The 20572-nt window shown below is 41.5% G+C and overlaps 2 protein-coding genes across 2 annotated transcripts; both read right to left on the bottom strand.

Annotated features, from left to right (window-relative positions):
- Positions 1-2713: 2713 nt before the first annotated feature.
- On the bottom strand, positions 2714-9192 carry LOC119226517 (sodium/glucose cotransporter 1-like). The gene is made up of 15 exons (XM_037484586.2): positions 8987-9192; positions 8461-8532; positions 8212-8316; positions 8044-8103; positions 7847-7951; positions 7643-7748; positions 7140-7220; positions 6820-7028; positions 6201-6336; positions 5968-6075; positions 5720-5870; positions 5466-5634; positions 3510-3725; positions 3285-3390; positions 2714-3200 (listed from the first exon to the last, which is right to left on the bottom strand). Exons 1-15 carry the CDS (start codon positions 9122-9124, stop codon positions 2986-2988), a joined length of 1977 nt encoding a protein of 658 aa, XP_037340483.2. The 5' UTR covers positions 9125-9192; the 3' UTR covers positions 2714-2985.
- A 2486-nt stretch (positions 9193-11678) lies between these two features.
- Positions 11679-18296, bottom strand: LOC119226518 (sodium/glucose cotransporter 1-like). Its single transcript, XM_037484587.2, has 15 exons — positions 18124-18296; positions 17623-17694; positions 17374-17478; positions 17206-17265; positions 17009-17113; positions 16805-16910; positions 16342-16422; positions 16037-16245; positions 15325-15460; positions 15092-15199; positions 14844-14994; positions 14590-14758; positions 13062-13277; positions 12837-12942; positions 11679-12752 (listed from the first exon to the last, which is right to left on the bottom strand). The coding sequence occupies exons 1-15, from the start codon at positions 18259-18261 to the stop codon at positions 12538-12540; spliced, it is 1977 nt and encodes a 658-aa protein (XP_037340484.2). The 5' UTR covers positions 18262-18296; the 3' UTR covers positions 11679-12537.
- Between the last annotated feature and the right edge of the window lie 2276 nt (positions 18297-20572).

Below are 20572 nucleotides of genomic sequence, written 5' to 3'. Positions count from 1 at the left end.
CGCCCCTCGGGCTGGACGACACACAACTGAGGTGAGGAAACACAACGAGGAGGGAATAGAAAAACGATATGTTAATGTTCGATATCTAACTGCAATGTAATAATGCATTACTTAAATGACCTTAATTTGTTTGCATACAATGGGATGTCTGCTAAATGTATGGGATGGCCCAACAAAATGTTCCACCAGCTTCCTCTCGATAAAAGAGTTCAAAAACCCAAGAAATTTTTTTAGACAACTAAACATAAATTAATGGCAGACAGATTATTCAGAATGTTTATAAGATCCCATGAGAAAAAGCTACAAGGTGTTTTGTTTGTCTAAGAATAGCCCAAGAAAGCTGCTATCAATAACTCTTGCAAATGGAGAAAAACATTACAAAAATGGGTGTGTGGGAGATTGAATTGGCAATGTACATATGCTATAAGAAAAGTCCACGTCTTTTGAGAGATTTTTTTTCTCCTTGAATAATTTCCCCATTGCTATCCCAAGAAGCGACATAGAATCTACTTTTTTTAGAAGAGGGAGTGGATTTTGGTTTTCGAGCCAATTAGTGCCATTCAGGGTGCCAGAGTGTGCTTTTACTAAGCAAGCAGCAGTGTGGTGGGCATTTTAGGTTCAAGTGAATATCTTAATATTGTATGTGTGTATTGTTATTCAGTCCCAAAGGCAGAGTTGTACTTCCTTGATACTGTTGAAGTCTGTCGCTGCCACAGTCCAGAAGTGGGCAAACTTTGACCATGGCCTGTCCTTCCCTCCCTCTCTATAGTACAGTGCCTGTTTTCCCTTCTATTGATAATCCAGAATAAGTATTACTCTCCTGGCCCCAAGGGTTGCACTGTAGTGTTATGAGATAATAAATGTTTGTTTCACTTTGTCTGTGCTGGGATTTGTCCTTTCTTTTGCAGAAGCTGCATTAATTTGTACTGTACATTTTCTTTATTGCTATTAGTATTGAGTATAGTAGTTGATGTGGTTAAATTCTGAACTGTGGGAGGTTTCTGCGCTATATGGTGACATGTTTTAATAGATATAGACAAGAAGCCATTCATTCTCACACAAGTTCAAAATGTATGTTTTGAATGAAACAATATTGATTTTGACTTCCTTTGAAATTAACTTTTCTTTTCAAGTGTAGGACTACTGTACAATTGCAGAAAAACGTACAAATGTGCCACAGTTCATTAGTATTAATCCTAGACAGTTGGAACTGATAAGGAATTGCAGCCCTACTATCTTCTACAGTGCAAGGTTTAAACTCTAGTCCGGAGAAAAATGTCCTGTGCAATGACGCTCTTGCACTACTACAAGGCCACTTTGTTTTAGCTGTCTTGTTTTAAATGCTGAGATCACATGTTTTTTTGTTTTTTTTAAATCAAACTCACTAATCCCTAAAGATTACATCTGCATTGTTTTTACATATGGAATACCAACCCTATTTTTAATAGTTTTGATCAAATCAAGTTTAGGCAATGGGAGATTTTGGAGTGATTTCAGGGGTGGAATGAAAAACAAATATCAAAGTGATCTACATTAACATGGGAGAACATTCAACAAAAATGTTTTTGGTGTTTTATTTATTATAACAATGTTACATTTTGAGAATCATCACGTAAGATGAGTAACTGAATACACATACGAAAATGGAATGTGCATGTATAAAACAAGTTGCTATTAAAAAGCTATTAAAAAGTGTAAATGCGTTATCTCATTTAGGCTCCTCTGTCTATTACAATCGATTAAACCTTTGACGTTTACAGAATTCGAAGCATGTCTTCATTATTCATCACATGACTAACAATGGCAGGGTTTGGATCCCTGCACAAAAACAAAACTCTCTCTGACTAAGAACCAGTCGAGTTTCCATTTTGTTGGAAGTCACCACACAGGTCTGCAGAATCACTGCCAGACGTAAGATTCAACCCCATATCAAAGTTATATAAGAAGAATTAGGCAGGTGTAAAAGAGCCAAGAACTAAGCGTGCTATTCCAAGGCAGAAATCATAAATCATTCAACAGTGGTGCACGTATTCAAGGCCTACATTAGTGCACATTAACCACGAAGTTAGTGATAAGAGCCAGATAATCAATGTGTCACAATGGGAATTATTAACAGTGCGTTGACAAGTGTTCACGTCTGCTTCTAGCATTTCCAATTAACAAAAGACAAAATGCACTTCAGTAAGGACAGATTTGGATACGCAGTCAAATAAACAGAAAACTTGTGACTCAGATGTTCAGCAGTGACCCACCGGAGGGAAGCAAAGAGCCAAACAATATTCTGTGTAATTCACAAACCTACTTCCCTGAGTTGTTTTGAATTGTTTTTATTCATTAACACCTAAAACAACTCTGAGTAAGAAGATAAGTATTTAAGGAGGGACAGCGGTTGTGAACTTTGAGCTCAGATGAGGGGAAAAAGGCTTTTGTTGACTGAAGCAAAAAAAAACATAATTGCTAGGAAGTTTAACATCCTTAGTCTTGTCTAACTTTGCATCCATAATATTTTACAGTTTTAAGATGCATTTAAGTTTGGCATAAGTAAGTAAGTAATCTCAACAACACCATAATGAACCTAAGTTAATCCACTTTCTCATTACTTAAAGGTAAACTATAAAGTGCAAGAGACAGTAAGTGTTTTTTTCCAGTTAAGATATATAACTTGCTAGTAGCAGTGAAAGTGGACTTTCCAGTAAACACGTGTGAGTCATCCTGCCTATTAGTTTGGTTTATTGGTTCACTTTCAGTTGCCACATTTACAGCAGAGCAGTAACCACTAGTAAGATATTTCTTCACAGGGATATGCTTTCAAGAAAAGATCTATAGTTCAGTAGCCATATACAACATTCATACAGTAATAATGGTACCATTTGGAAAATTAATATTTTTAAGAGGGTTGAAAAAGGTTGTTGAACAAGACATATATTGTCATACATTACAGTCCTACATTTAAATATGAATTATCCAAGAGCCAACCAAGTTTCTTTAACCGAAAAACCCATGAAGGAAAACGGCCACACACAGAAGAATGATGGCATTTGCATTTACAACGTTTCTCCATAGAGGCACCTCTGAGGTATCTGTGAGCTTTTTCTGCAACTCTGCCTGCTCCTCTGAACTCAATGTGGGAGCTTTTTTCTGATCCAGGCCACAGAAGCACATCACCGCCTTCTTGCACAAGCCGGGCTCCTCCGCGTGCTCTTGAGATAGAAGAGACAATGGCGATGTTTAAAATCTTCTTGTTTGTGTTTTATATATGTTAAAACTAGATATCTGCCAATTACCTTCTATTTCCATATCATTGGACTCTTTGTCATCGATCCAATCATCCTGTTCGAGGTCCACCCTCTCCTCCGTATGGTTCCTCAGGCTCCAGCACAGTCGATACAACTAGACAGTCGACACAACACATTGAAATACATTATTTACAAAGTTGCCTATTTCTGCGTCTACCAGTGATGATGGGAGATTCATTATTCATTTTTCCTTATCTCACAGCGGTCACGTACATGCTTGTCCTCAATGGGTTTGGTCATGAGAGAGACTCCCAGGATGATGATACAGGAGACAACAAACAAGATGATGGAGAAGTAGAGGTAGTGGACTCCACATATGATGGTGGGACAGTTACTGGGGTTAATGCAGCTACCTGTCCCATAAACAAATTCTGTAATCATCCTGGAGAGGCCGATTAGCAGGCCGATCACGAGGCCATAAAATGCACCCTGGAGAAAAAAGTAAAAAGGGAAAAAACTCAGTACACGCATGAGGAAAAAGTTTCCGGCTAAGATGGTGGCTGAGTGGTGCTACATTCTAACATCCACTATGTAACCTGATTTTAAACATATGTTATGGTAACTTTTTTTTCTTAATTTAGGTGTCATACCTACCATAAATAACCAAACACAAAGTTAAACTTAAGCTGTTGGCAATATCCAAGTAGTATTGGGTCATCAACCCAAGCATTTGACAAAAACAAAAGCCATGTGATTTGAGAACTAGACTTGATAAATTGTACATGATGAAAAGGATCATCAAAATTATTACAATAAAAAGGGACATTGTTCCCTCTCCCTTAGAGGAGCAGGAAGGTCTAGAGCTCTTTGGAGGAAGTAACTGGAGCAGGACACAGGTGTGAAGGAATGCCCACTTTGTCGCCCCCCATCCCCCCCCCCCCCATGATTAATGTTATCTTTTGGGGGGACGGATGACTGACTGAAAATGTAAACAGGCTTGTCTGTTTGAGTTGCTGGCTGAAAGCAAAGAAGTAGTAGGCTTACCTTTTATTGGTAACCTAACTGTTACGGTTCATTGTTTCTATAATAAGAGGCCTGACTGCTTTGTTCACAGCAAACTTGAAAAAAGAAAATATTAAGCCACGATTTAACTGCACTATAGGCTGAGTCCATGTTTACCTGAAATGTGCACTTTATCATTTTATTTTGTACATCCCATTTTGACAATGTTGTTTTTCAGTAAAATAAAACATTTGCATAAAAGAAGCCAATCTATTTTTCCATATTGATAAGAGCATTAAAATTAATAAAAAATTATTGAGAAAAAAAAATGAAGGGACATTTAAAATAGATTAAAATGTGGGTTGATTGTGATTAATTTTGAGTTAACTATGACATAAAGGATTAATCGTGATTAAATATTTTAATGGTTTGACAGCACTATTTCATATATTGATGTTTCAGTCTGGAATTAAGTGATGGACTGATGGATACAACTGAATGAATCCATTTAGCAGGTAATACATTCTGTTAGGCCACAGAACCCTGACAAGACTACATTGAACAGCATCTAGCTGACATATATAGCTGATATAAAACATAAAAAATTATGTGCATGTCGAGTCATGTTGCTTACGAACATGAAACCAGGCCAGGAGGAAGATGGAGGAATGAGCTGAGACAGCACTGTCAGCATAATGAGTGAGAGGGAGTTGGTCACATCATAAAACTCTCATTGGCCTTTGGTTATGTGATTATGAGGATAGGCGGTGGTCCATCAGCTAATGAATGACAGGTCAGCTGATTGCATGCATCACACCATTACATTGCCATAACCAATATGAAGACCATAAAGGTAGAAACGTTTACGTCACAGTTCAACCTTTTCACTTTATTAATTTGTATTTTTATTATTATTTCTATTTATAATGGACTGACTTTTATCAAAAAACAAGTCTTTCCATCATCGGATTTACTCTAACTCTGTTGGGCTGTTAGTCCAGACTGAAACATCCCAATAACTACTAGATGGAGTTCCATGACATTTGGTACATAAATTCCTGGTGCCCAGAGAGTGAAGTTGAACAGTTCAGGGGACTTTACTAATACTTTGAATCATTCTCAGCTGTACTTTGTACTAATAAGCATATTAACGCAACAAACAAAACGGCAAACATTGTACCCGCCGAACTTCAGCAAATAAAGAGAAAATTGAAGGGGAAAACTCACAGATTCATTGACACGCTTGCAGAAGATGGCGAGCATGAAAACAGCTGCGACAGGTGGCGTGAGGTAGCTGGTGATGGACTGGATGTAGTCGAAGAGCTGACCACTCTGGGCTGATTGCACCATAGGGATCCACGCTATGCTCACACCAATCAGGGCCAAAATAAACAATCTACACACAGACACAGATAGTTGCAGTGAGGCATCTATGAACCGTCTCGTTGTCATGTTATAAACAGAACCCTGATGGGTTTTACCTGCCAGCAATCATGAGTTCCCTTTCACTGGCCCTTTTGCGTATCTTAGTGTAGATGTCCATTGTGAAGAGAGTGCTGGCACTGTTGAAGATGGAGGTGAGCGAGCTCATCAGAGAGGCCATCATCACCGAGAGCATGAGACCACGTAGACCTGAAACAGTCAGAGAAATGGATTCAGATGGGAAACCCCCCAAAAAGTTTCCGTTTGTATTCTGAGCTCGCGAGACAAACGTTCTTAAGCCACTCACCATTGGGCATGAGATCCACCACCAGTTTGGGATACGCGATGTTGCTGCAGCCGACACTGGCATCACAGTATTTTAGACATTCATCCGGATCCACACAGGCCACCACATCTTGAATGTAAGGAATACGATCAGCGAGATATTGAGGAAGATATGGAATCCCCCATTTGTGTTGAGACGTGCGTGAGCTACAGTACTTTTAGCCGGTGACACCAGTCCCATACGGACTCACCCACCTGGATAGAGGATCCTGCTTATCATCCCCGGGAACACCATGAGGAACATAGGCAGCAGCTTCAGGTAGCCGCACAAGATGCAGCCTGCCTTAACGTGAGATAAATTCTTAGCGGAGAGGCAGCGCTGGACAATCACCTACAAGAAATGTCACAGTCGAGAAAAAGATAAGTAGTTCATGATGATATCAAAAATAACTTTTTTGTAACTAGTGAAGTGAATACATCACTTAAGCCAAAGCAGATGTTCGATACGCTTGCTGAGTTTTCTCCCCCGGGCAGGGATAAAGGCAGACAAAAATGTGTGTATCTGTGTGCCGGATGTCGACATTTTAATTTGCGTTTAATTTGTTGCCGAGGTCAAGCAATACTCTGTCCGTTAATCTTATCTAAGTCGTAGGGAGTGCATTACGGTCCTAAAAGCTCTTCACTCTTCATACTGAAGGCCACATTAAACCGCTTGAATGAGTCCAGCAAAAACAGGCATGAATATGGGTAGATCGTGTGCGTACAATTGTGTGGTAATCAATTGAATGCGTCAGTGCATGTGCGTGGGTGGGTAAGTGTTTATGACCATGGACTCTGGTGATGCAAATTCCCAACAACACTTTCTGGAACTGACCTGATCCGTGCACCAATACCAGGTGGCCTGAATGGTGAGTCCAAAGATGAGGCCGGGCCACGGCAAGTCTCCTGTTATCGCGTTTCTGAAGATGTGGAAGGAGTCTTCTCGAGGCTCGTAGCAGCTCGCGCTGGCGTTAAATGTGTTCGCGGGGATGGCCTCCATGTAGCGCCGCTGGAAGTTTTCATAGCCTCCCACCTCATTGAAAGCTGCACATGTGTCTCAGTTAGACTGACTGAACAATAATGTTCTTAGGTTACTGTCACAAACAGGATGTGTCTCGTCAAAATGAACAACACAAAGGAGTGTCATGAAATTACCAAAGCCCATAAGGATGAACGATCCAACGACCATGATGACTGTCTGGAATGTGTCTGTGTAGATCACTGCAGCCAATCCACCTGAGACACAGCATGTAAGGTTATGAGTGAATGCCTCTTCCGTTCCAAAACAACACATTTCAACACCACTTATGTACATCAGCCACACGTCAACCCAACTTACTGGAGATAACTTTGTACATTAACTTTGTTGTGGCAAATTGATTTATATTTTGCAAGGGTTAGGGTTAGGGTTTTTTGTTAGTAATCATTCACTGTAAAGTATACATTCTTACAAAACAGAAGGCCATTTCCTGCTTATCGCAGTCCACGGGTGATTAACCACATAAACACACTGGACAGGAGAAGATTGTGTGTATGCGTCCCTATAAATGGTCCTCAGAAGACTTTACCCCCAGCCGTATAGCCATTCTATGAATAAGATAAGCTTTCATTTATGAGTATAGTGGAAAAGGAAGAGAAACCATCATGACGAGACAGACCTGTGACGGTGTACAGGGCAGTAATCAATAGAAGCATGATGACAGCGAGGTAGATATTCAATCCAAGTGCCTGGTTGATAAAAATGGCTCCAGAGAACATGTCTGCCTGAGAGGAGAGGGGCAAGCACACCCTTTCAATCAATAACAGGAAATGCAAAGTTGACATAGAGGCCATTACCCAGGGTGACGGCGTGGACTTCTTACTGAGATCTTGGTGAAAACATAGAGGAAGAGAGACAGCACGGAGAGATAGATGCGAATGCGCTGTCCACCAAACCTCTTCTTCAAGTACTCAGGCATGGTGACCACCTAAAGTCAGATATAGTGGATTAGGCTTTTATTTTTCACTGTCTGACTTTTGTCTTGTGTTGTTGTATTTTTACACCCAACAGTGTGTTTACCCCAGCTTTGATGTAGATGGGCACAAAGAGCCAAGCCAGAATTATGACCACTACAAGAGCCTGAAACATTCAAATGTACAGAGAGGTTTACTTTAAATAAGCAATACACTAAATATGCTTCTCCATGAAGTGTAATTTTGAATTGCCTCATAAGACACAATGACTCACATTCCACTCAAATCCACCAATGGCGATTCCCCCGGCTGCAGCAGTCCCAGCGATGCCTACAAAGTGACCACTGCCAATGTTGCTGGCAAAAAGTGATGCTCCAATCTGGGGAGTGCATAGTTAGCATTATAACAAACAATTATCTAATACTAATATGCATCCTTTCTCTCTTTAACAACTTGATAACATAACGTAACATGTAACATGAGTAGCAACAACAATAAAATTATCTTTTCATGAGATACCCACCGGCCACCACACCATACTCCTCCCCGCCAGGAAGAAGCCACCTACTGTGGATCTGTTGGTTCGGACCATTGCCTGAAACAGCATGAGGGCACATTTTAGAAAAAACACGTATTTGGGAAAAACCAAAAGAAACTCTATAAACATTTAGTAGGTATCTAATTGCATTGTATTTGCAGCTTTGATTAAAAAAAGAAAAAAATCATAGAGTACAACCAAATGTTAAGTAATCTGATCGGCAGTGAGATATTGTGAACCAAGTTTAGTAAAATGCTGCAATGGAACAATATGAGTCAACCCCATTGCAGATCATTTATTCCAAAAGGCAGCCGTTGGGTTGCTAAAAGTGAGATGCCCTTTATATCAAAACATGAATTATCATTATCCTAACTTTGCTTTATTTTCTTTCTCAAGGCTCAAAAAAGACTACTTCTTCTCATAAAACAAACTACAAGTCTCCAAACTGTGTTAATGCCTGGTTAATTATTCACAGAGAAAAAGGATTCAACTAAAAGTACGAGCAACTCACCCATACTCCAACAGCCAAGACCAACAAAAAGTAAATGACAATCACGGAGATATCTGCTGCGTTGTTAAGCGCCACCGTGCTAGTGCCGTTTCTTGCATTGTTCCTTGTCAAGGAGAATCCAAAATAATCCTGAGCCATTTCGCTGAGAGGGTGACCAGAGAACAGGAGCGTTGCTGGAGTGTCTCCTCTTTGACTGAAGCACCTGCACAGACACTTATGTACCTTCTGGGGGAGGTGTGTTTGAGTTATGAGAACGATGGGAGGGAGGCGGCATGTTCATCTAACGAATAATGGCCAGACATTGGGTTTTATTCAAAGTGTATTTGAAAACAAACCTTTGGAGGTACCTTACAGTGTTTGTGTAAATTCGCATGTCATAATGTATAACCTTTCAGCAAATAGAAAAATGCTGTTAATGATTAAACATGACAAGGTGGATTTACTGACTTCATCAACACTGCAGCCAAATTCAACTGCATTCAAGCACACAAAATTATTTACTAAACTAAGGCAGTTTATTTTAAAACTATTCTAAAAGGAAGTCACTCTGTTTCTTTAGAATAAACCAACATTGTACTCCACCATCTTATGTGAGCATGGTAAATTCGCTATTTCCCCCTCTCTATATGTCTGTATTATGTATCTGGTGAGAGGCCCCAATGAATAACTGTAGATACTATTATTCATCTTCCAAAATCTTGAAATTAAAGTTAGAAATTGAAGTTCTACTAAATAGGAAATATTGTCTCATTTACAGTAAGTCGTTACGAATGCACGGCTTCACTCCACCCCCAGTGAACCCTCCTTTATCATTAAAAATGTGTTCTTTTGACTAAAAAATATGTTATACACGGTCTAAAATAAAAAACAATAAATCAACAAATATTGAAAGAAGATATGAGCATCCACTAGGTGTCTCTACAGGACCACTAAATTGATCTGATTCAGGTGATTGTGAAATGATAGATATCAGAATCAAGAATCAGGAAACATTTATTACCAAAATATGTTAGACATACAAGGAATTTGACTTGGCGGTCGATGCCTAATATCAGACAGTAAGACAATGGACAACAAGACAGATAAGACAACAGTGCAAGAAAATGGCGTGTAAAACTTACTGATTTACAATTTGACTTTAGAGGGATATAGAATAAACATTTTTAAAAAAACAGATAAGAAGGAATGCACATTAAAAAAAATCCGGGGTGAGAGGGGTCTGCCAGGCAGTAGTCATTCATGGAGTAGTTTTTCTTGGCTTGTAGTTTGTGAGGTGTTTAAAGCCTCTCCAAACCGAAGCAGAGTCACTTGCTGAAAACTGTTGTTGAAGTCCTCACAGAAGCCGATGTAAGAAGTCACAGCCTCTGTGAACTCATACAGACGATTGGTAGCAGTCCTGAAAACATCCCAGTCCACGCCCAAAAATCCTCTAGCTCTAGTTTCTGCCTGTATGCAGGAATCATGGCCCATGACGTGGTCACAGTGTCCCAGCGCAGCACGAGGGACGGAGTGATAAGCAATGCTTGCTGTGGTATAACAGTGATCCAGCATGTTCTCCTCTCTGGTTGGGCATTTAATACACTGTTTGTATTTGGGAAGTTCATGGAGATTTCCTTTGTTAAAGTCCCTGAAGACAATAACTAAGGAGGTCGGGTTGGTCCACTCCCCTCGCCGTATCTGGCCGGCGAGTGTCCGCTGTGCCTCCTGTATGTTGCACGCACGTTCCAAAATCCTGCGCAGTTTTGGTACATTAAGCATTATCATATTAAAAAAACATTGAGAGAAATTAATGTAAATACATGCAATAACTTTTCCAAGGATAATGTTTGGCAGTGCCAAGATGGCAAGTCCAAATGAATTAACTCTTGTTATGGCGCGTTTCCACCGAGCGGTACGTTTCGGGTCAGTACGAGTCGGGTCTGTTAACCATAATTTGGCGAGCGGCAACAGTACCCTTACTTGATAGGCGTGGTATTGGACAGAAAGTAGATTGACGTCATTCGATTGCGCGAAAACTGAAAGCTAACCACAAACAACAATGGAGGACATACAGCCGATCCTGTTCTTCCTTCTCGATATGTGGCTGTTAAAGTAATGCTGCGCGGCGACGTTGTTGCGACGGTGTTGTAGTTTAAAAATGGCGCTTCGTGTGTTGTCTTTCCCCTTGCGGCACGCGCAAATGACGACACTCTTTCAACCAATCAACGTTCTGCAGTGAGTCTAGCTCCACCCTTTAGTACCAAACAACTGTGCCAGGTACCCCAACGGAAGGGTACCCAAAAAATGGTACGGTACGGTGCAGATTTTTGGTACTTTTCTCAGTGGAGACACAAATAAAAGGTTACCGACCCGTCCCGTACCGTACCGCTCGGTGGAAACGCACCATTATAGAGCAGGGGTTTTAAACAAATTTTAAGAACGGGGCCACATACAGTCCACTTTGATGATGTGGCTGGGAAACTTGTCTGGGCTGATGATCCAGGTCGACCGGTACAAGTCCCGGTGCCACTGGATGTGGTCCAGGAGAAGAACGAGAGAAGGTATGATGATATTTTAAAGGCTGCACGAAGGGGCAGAGATGTACGTGCATGACGAGGAGAAGAAGCAGCCGAATCGCAGTCTTCTCAAGGATCGGTCTGGGCGTCAGTAGGCGTTGTCCGGGCGGCCACAAATGTTCAGGCGTGCTCGGCTTACGGCTGCAAGAACCGCTACCATAAAGACAAAGACATTTTATTCCCCAAGTTTCCTCTGGCACTCCCAGATGTTAGTGCAGTGAGGAGGAACAACTTCAAGCCATGAAAGTACAATAACGTCTGCTCGCAGCACTTCACCAAATGCGGTGCGACACAGCGCCAGACCCACAACTACAGAGCGGAGGATTCTGCTCCGCAGTGAAAACGCAAGGAGCCACTGGAAGAGCAGTTGGGGAGTCTGAGGAAGAAGCTAAAGACAACGCAGCAGAAGTGTCGTGGGCAAGAGAGAGAGTTCAAACGACTGTAGGCGGCATGTGAGACACCGATGACGGGCCGCAAGCTGCCAGCAGCTTTTAGGGAAGGACAATATTGTTGCTGATGCATTGTCCAGAGCCCAATGTCAGTAGTTGAAGTGGCATTATTCCTTCCTGTGTTGGAAGGTGATTTACAGCAGGTGAAATAAGTACACGTCACCCGCTGCATGTATGCTGTACGATAAGCACGTTTTTTGCGCGGTAGATGTGGTAAGTGTCCAGGTTCTGGTTGGGACTTCATGGGGGGGGGGGGAATTCCTTCCATGAATGTCATTTGGTCCTTCTTTTGAAAAAGCATGGTTTATAATTGTGTTAAAAACCCTTTGTTTTGCATCTCCATGGACTGAGAGGCTGCCGTGCAAGAAGGAAGCCCTTGCTCTAAAAGTGGCACCTAAAGGCTTGACTGAAGTTTGAGAGAGAGCCATGACATTATGCTCTTTACAAGTGTATGTAAACTTTTGACCACAACTTTATGTAGTCATACATTAAAGTCACACATTTAAAAATACATTTTCCGAGAGCATTTGGAGCCAACAGAGTTTCTTTAACCAAAATACCCATGAAAGAAAACGGCCACACACAGGAGAATGATGGCATTTGCATTGACAACGTTCCTCCATAGAGGCACCTCTGAGGTATCTGTGAGCTTTTTCTGCAACTCTGCCTGCTCCTCTGAACTCAATGTGGGAGCTTTTTTCTGATCCAGGCCACAGAAGCACATCACCGCCTTCTTGCACAAGCCGGGCTCCTCCGCGTGCTCTTGAGATAGAAGAGACAATGGCGATGTTTAAAATCTTCTTGTTTGTGTTTTATATATGTTAAAACTAGATATCTGCCAATTACCTTCTATTTCCATATCATTGGACTCTTTGTCATCGATCCAATCATCCTGTTCGAGGTCCACCCTCTCCTCCGTATGGTTCCTCAGGCTCCAGCACAGTCGATACAACTAGACAGTCGACACAACACATTGAAATACATTATTTACAAAGTTGCCTATTTCTGCGTCTACCAGTGATGATGGGAGATTCATTATTCATTTTTCCTTATCTCACAGCGGTCACGTACATGCTTGTCCTCAATGGGTTTGGTCATGAGAGAGACTCCCAGGATGATGATACAGGAGACAACAAACAGGATGATGGAGAAGTAGAGGTAGTGGACTCCACATATGATGGTGGGACAGTTACTGGGGTAAATGCAGCTACCTGTCCCATAAACAAATTCTGTAATCATCCTGGAGAGGCCGATTAGCAGGCCGATCACGAGGCCATAAAATGCACCCTGGAGAAAGAAGTAAAAAGGGAAAAAACTCAGTACACGCATTAGGAAAAAGTTTCCGGGTAAGATGGTGGCTGAGTGGTGCTACATTCTAACATCCACTATGTGACCTGATTTTAAACATATTTTATGGTAACTTTTTTGACCTTTTTATTTAGGTGTGATACCTACCACAAAGAACCAAACACAAAGTTTAACTTAAGCTGTAGGCAATATCCAAGTAGTATTGGGTCATCAACCCAAGCATTTGACAAAAACAAAAGTCATGTGATTTCATAACGAGACTTGATAAATGGTAAATGATTACAATTGAAAAGGGACATTGTTCCCTCTCCCTTAGAGGAGCAGGTCTAACAGAGCTCTTTGGAGGAAGTAACAGCAGCAGGACACAGGTATGAAGGAAGCCCCCCCCCCTCCTGCCACTCATCTTTGGCTAAAGGAGGTCACAGAGTTGCCAAGAGAACTAAAAGTGTCCGATAAGATCAATATTTCCTCCAACAGTTCATACACTGTTTCAGTCTGGAATTAAGTGCTGGAACGACCGATACAACTGAATGAATCCATATAGCAGGTAATACATTCTGTTAGGCCACAGAACCTACATCAGAAGACTACATTGAACAGCATCTAGCTGACATATATAGCTGATAAAAAGTGCAGTTTGAGTCATGTTGCTTATTAACATGAAACCAGGCCAGGACTAAGCTGAAGAAACAAGCTGAGACAGCACTGGCAGAATAATAAGTGAGAGGGAGTTGGTCAGATGATAAAACTCTCATTGGCCTTTGTGATTATGTGATTATATAGATAGGCGGTGGTCCATCAGCTAATGAATGACAGGTCAGCTGATTGAATGCATCACACCATTACATTGCCATAAAATAATATGAAGACCTTAAAAGGTAGAAACGTTCACGCCACAGTACAATTTTCTCAAGACACTTCATGGCTCTAGTCAGGAGACCAAGGATTACACAAAAAGTGAAAATAAAAATGTTGCCAAAGACCTTTGGGCAGTAATTACTGACGTTTACCAAAAAAAGTCTTTTCACAATCTGGTTTACCCTTACCCTGTTGTTAGTCCAAACTGAAACATCCCAATAACTACTAGATGGAGTTCCATGACATTTGGTTCATACATTCCTGGTGCCCAGAGAGTGAAGTCAAACGATTCAGGCGACTTTTCCAATACATTGCAAATCATTCATTATTCTCAGCTCTACTGTGTATTTGGTGCTAATAAGCATGGTTGGTTAAAACGGCAAAAATTGTACCCGCTTAACAAATAAAGAGACAATTGAAGGGGAAAACTCACAGACTCATTGACACGCTTGCAGAAGATGGCGAGGATAAAAACAGCTGCGACAGGTGGCGTGAGGTAGCTGGTGATGGACTGGATGTAGTCAGTAAGCTTACCACTCTGGGCTGATTGCACCACAGGGATCCACGCTATGCTCACACCAATCAGGGCCAAAATAAACAATCTACACACAGACACAGATAGTGGCAGTGAGGCATCTATGAACCGTCTCGTTGTCACGTTATAAACAGAACCCTGATGGGTTTTACCTGCCAGCAATCATGAGTTCCCTTTCACTGGCGATTTTGCGTATCTTAGTGTAGATGTCCATTGTGAAGAGAGTGCTGGCACTGTTGAAGATGGAGGTGAGCGAGCTCATCAGAGAGGCCATCATCACAGAGAGCATGAGACCACGCAGACCTGAAACAATCAGAGAAATGGATTCAGATTGGAAACCCCCCAAAAAGTTGCCGTTTGTATTCTGAGCTCGCGAGACAAACGTTCTTAAGCCACTCACCATTGGGCATGAGATCCACCACCAGTTTGGGATACGCGATGTTGGTGCAGCCGACACTGGCATCACAGTATTTTAGACATTCATCCGGATCCACACAGGCCACCACATCTTGAATATAAGGAATACGATCATCGAGATATTGAGGAAGATATGGAATCCCCCATTTGTGTTGAGACGTGCGTGAGCTACAGTACTTTTAGCCGGTGACACCAGTCCCATACGGACTCACCAACCTGGATAGAGGATCCTGCTTATCATCCCCGGGAACACCATGAGGAACATAGGCAGCAGCTTCAGGTAGCCGCACAAGATGCAGCCTGCTTTAACGTGAGATAAATTCTTAGCGGAGAGGCAGCGCTGGACAATCACCTACAAGAAATGTCACAGTCGAGAAAAAGATAAGTAGTTGTCATGCTATCAGCTAGCCACTCGAGCAGCTCCCTTGTGTTGTTTTTGCCTGTGTTTTACCTTCTATGCCAGCAGGGAGGCCATCTCCTGCTCATCCTGGAAGGTGGCAGCTGAAACACCTGACGGCAATCAGCCATCAGGGGACTGCCCTATATTAACCACGGTCTTCCTGCCATTCATCCGCAGGTTGTTTCGTTGCCAGAGTGGTAGATACGGAATCAGGCCGTCTTGGTACGCGTCACTCACCATGATCTGTTTTTTGACCTAGCGTTCTGGAATCACTACCTGCCTCCTTGCTCACCGATGTCATTACCCCCACCAGACTCATCCCTGCCCCATGCCCTAAAAGCATCAGATGGCCACATAAGACTGCTTGAATGAGTCTGCCAGAAACCGGCATGAATATGTGCACATGGTGTGCATACAATTGTGTGGTAATCAATTGAATGAGTCAGTGCACGTGTGGGTGGGTGGGTGAGTGTTTATGACCATGGATTGTGGCCATGCAAATGCCCAACAGTGCTTTCTGGAACTGACCTGATCCGTGCACCAGTACCAGATGGCCAGAATGGTGAGTCCAAAGATAACGCCGGGCCATGGCATGTCTCCTGTAATTGCATTCCTGAAGAGGTGGAAGGAGTCTTCTCGAGGCTCGTAGCAACTCGTGCTGGCGTTAAATGTGTTCGAGGGGATGGCCTCCATGTAGAGCCGCTGGAAGTTTTCATAGCCTCCCACCTCATTGAAAGCTGCACATGTGTTAAATTTAGACTCACTTAACAATCTTTCTTTTGGATTTACTGTCACAAACCGGATGTGTCTCGTCAGAATGAAAAGGAAATTACCAAAGCCCATAAGGATTAACGATCCAACAATCATGATGATTGTCTGTAAGGTGTCTGTGTAGATCACTGCAGCCAATCCACCTGAGACAATCCAAAACAACACATTTTAACACCATTGATTTATCAGCAATACATCAACCCAACTTACTGGAAATAACTTTTGTAACTTACCAGATTCATTGTGGAAAATTGATTTACATTTTGCACTATGCTCGTTTTGTGTAAGTAATCATTCACTGTAAAGTATACGTTCTTACAAAACCACAACGGAAGGGTATTTCCTGCTTATCGCAGTGCACGGGTAATTAACCACATAAACACACAGGAGAAGATTATGTCTATGTGTCTATTAAAGGTCTTCAGAAGACTTTACCCCCAGTAATAGAACCATTCTCTAAAGTAGATAAGCTTTCATTTATGAGTTTGTGGTAAAATGTAGAGAAACCATCATGACGAGACAGACCTGTTACGGTGTATAGGGAGGTAATCAATAGAAGCATGATGACAGCGAGGTAGATATTCAATCCAAGTGCCTGGTTGATAAAAATGGCTCCAGAGAACATGTCTGCCTGAGAGGAGAGGGGCAAGCACACCCTTTCAATCAATAACAGGAAATGCAAAGTTGACATAGAGGCCATTACCCAGGGTGACGGCGTGGACTTCTTACTGAGATCTTGGTGAAAACATAGAGGATGAGGGACAGCACAGAGAGATAGATGCGAATGCGCTGTCCACCAAACCTCTTCTTCAAGTACTCAGGCATGGTGACCACCTAAAGTCAGATATAGTGGATTAGACTTTTATTTTTCACTGTCTGACTTTTGTCTTGTGTTGTTGTTGTTTTACACCCAACAGTGTGTTTACCCCAGCTTTGATGTAGATGGGCACAAAAAGCCAAGCCAGAATGATGACCACTACAAGAGCCTGAAACATTCAAATGTACAGAGAGGTTTACTTTAAATAAGCAATACACTAAATATGCTTCTCTATGAAGTGTAATTTTTAATTGCCTCATAAGACACAATGACTCACATTCCACTCCATTCCACCAATGGCGATTCCCCCGGCTGCAGCAGTCCCAGCGATGCCTACAAAGTGACCACTGCCAATGTTGCTGGCAAAAAGTGATGCTCCAATCTGGGGAGTGCATAGTTAGCATTATAACAAACAATTATCTAATACTAATATGCATCCTTTCTCTCTTTAACAACTTGATAACATAACGTAACATGTAACATGAGTAGCAACAACAATAAAATTATCTTTTCATGAGATACCCACCGGCCACCACACCATACTCCTCCCTGCCAGGAAGAAGCCACCTACTGTGGATCGGTTGGTTCGGACCATTGCCTGAAACAGCATGAGGGCACATTTTAGAAAAAACACGTATTTGGGAAAAACGAAACTCTATAAACATTTAGTGCCTCATTGCATTGTATTTGCAGTCGTTATTGAAAAAAGAAATCACAAAGTACAACTAAATGTTACGTAATCTGATCGGCAGTGAGATATTGTGAACCAAGTTGTTTAGTAAGATGCTGCGATAAAACAATATGAGTCAACCCCATTGCAGATCATTTATTTCAAAATGCAGCCGTGGGTTTCTAAAAGTGAGATGCCTTTCATATCAAAACATCAATTATCATTATCACTATCCTTCTCAAGGCTCAACAGAGACTTCATGTTATATTGACTACAAAATCTCCAAACCATGGTAATGCCTGGCCACAGAGAAAAAAGATTTTACAGAACGTTCAACTTAAAGTATGAGCAACTCACCCATACACCAACAGCCAAGACAACCAAAAAGTAAATGACAATGACGGAGATATCTGCTGCGTTGTCAAGCACCACCGTGCTAGTGCCGTTTCTTGCACTGTTCCTTGTCAAGGAGAATCCAAAATAATCCCGAGCCATTTCGCTGAGAGGGTGACAAGAGAACAGGAGCGTTGCTGGAGTGTCTCCTCTTTGACTGAAGCACCTGCACAGACACTTATGTACCTTCTGGGGGAGGTGTGTTTGAGTTATGAGAACGATGGGAGGGAGGCGGCACGTTCATCTAACGAATAATGGCCAGATATTGGGTTTTATTGAAGGTGAATTAGGATCTGAAAACAAACGTTTGCAGGTGGCTTACAGTGTTTGTGTAAATTCATGTGTCATAATGTATAACCTTTCAGCAGATAGAAAAATGCTGTTAATGATTAACCACAAGGAATCACCACAAGCAAAGGAATAGGTGTATTTACTGACTTCATCATTATTTCATTACATGTCATTTAGCCAACGCTAAATTATCCAAAGCAATTTACAATGAGTGCATTTCAACTATAAGGGTACAAACTTAAAAGAACAAGAAACAAGAAAGTGTAATCTCATTCAATTTTACAACTTGCTATAGATAAGAGCCATTACAAGTACAATTTAAGTGCTATAATTTGTTAGTCTTTTTAGTCAAGGTATAGTCTGAAGAGGTGTGTCTTTAGTTTAGAGGATGTGAAGGCTGAAGTTCAGTCTTGTCAGGGTTGATTTTCAGATGGTGAGTGGACATACACTGAGAGATGTCAGTCAGACATTTCAGAGAATTTGTTGGGTGTCATTAGCGTAGCTGTGGTAGGAGAAACCATGCAATCGAATGATAGAGCCAAGAGAGTTGGTGTAGAGAGAGAAGAGGAGGGGACACAGGAAGGAACCCTGAGGAACTCCAGTAGTAAGACGACAAGGTCAGACATGCCAACCCTCCCGATTTTTCCGGGAGACTCCCGGATTTCAAAGACCCTCCCGAAAATCTCCCGGACCGACCTTTCTCCCTAATTTCCCCCGATTTCCACCCGGACAACAATATTGCTGCACCATCCATCACTGGGCGCGCCGTTTCAGACCGAACAATAATAAAGGTTACACCTTGAAGTCAAGCGTGGCAATTAGAACGGAAAAAGATGAGACTGGTGCTGCAAAGAAAATCACTGTCTCTTTTACAGTAACTCATTACAAATGCACTCATCGGCTTCACTCCAGTGAACACTCCTTTATCCTCAAAAATAATATAGTGTACTTGTATTGTATTAAAGGCTAATGTTTTAAGGACGTTACAGAAGAGACAAAACAAATGTAAAACACCGTCTAGAATACAAAACAATAAATCAATATAAGAACGTTGAAATAAGATTTAAGCATCCACTGGGTGTCTCTAGAGGACCACTAAACGGATCTAATTCAGGTGATGGTGAAATGATACCGATTTTCAATGGTGTACTGAAGTATTCGCTTTGTTTACTTTCAGGCAGATACAGTATCTTTTTGCAAATTATTATTATTATGATTTTTGGCGTGATATTAAGTAAAGGATATTAAGTAAAGAAAATGTATTGAAAATACAGTAATGTGTTGTTGATTCAAAAGGTGTGTGCATTAGGAAACTAGGCCTCACTTTCCAAGTAGACAATATTTATCAATTCAAGTGAAAACATATGTAGAGTTTTAACATCTTAAATGTATTATTTCAAGAGGAATACTGTTGCACATCCAGGAAATCAAGGGTAATCGTGTCAATGTCACACAGGGTCCGGTGATCAGCTCGAACATGCACATGGACCCTGCACGGTGATCAGCTCGAACATGCACATGGACCCTGCACATGGACCCCTGAGGCACAAAACCACAATGAAGCGATTCCTTCCCATTGTGCAGGGGTTAATGCGAGTTATCAGTGCAAAACATGTGAAATAAGTTAAAGTGTGTACTCCTTAACATATATGTTGGCCACAAGGTGGCAAAGTAGTGCAAGACTGCTGAAATGGTGCATGACTCTAATGGTGGGGAGAATAAACCAAAAAGGCTGTTGCAGCACAAAGTAGATCACAGAGGCAGAAACTTTATGTTTATGTATTTTCAGATTTTATATCAGAAAAATTCTTTAAGTAACTACTTCAGATAAGTACGCCGTAACCACTGAGTAATGCCCAGTTAATATCCTCTTTACTCATTTCATGAATTAGTGTAAATCCATGGGTGTGGGCAGTCCATTTCCTGCCTCTTTTGCCATGAAAATGATTTTTTCCTGTTGTATGCATTCACAGCACAAGCACAATGAGGCGCTTATGCGTCTTAGCGTGTTGGAAAATCCAATTTTTAGAGTAGAAACAAGTGGAAAATTTACATCAACGGTGAGGAAACAGCCAGGAAACATGGCGACACAGGATAGCACCTTAGCTTGGAGAATGCTAAT

Source organism: Pungitius pungitius, chromosome 18 (genome assembly GCF_949316345.1).
Source record: "Pungitius pungitius chromosome 18, fPunPun2.1, whole genome shotgun sequence".
Classification (NCBI taxonomy): Eukaryota; Metazoa; Chordata; class Actinopteri; order Perciformes; family Gasterosteidae; genus Pungitius; species Pungitius pungitius.
This window is presented reverse-complemented; position numbering and strand designations above follow the sequence as displayed.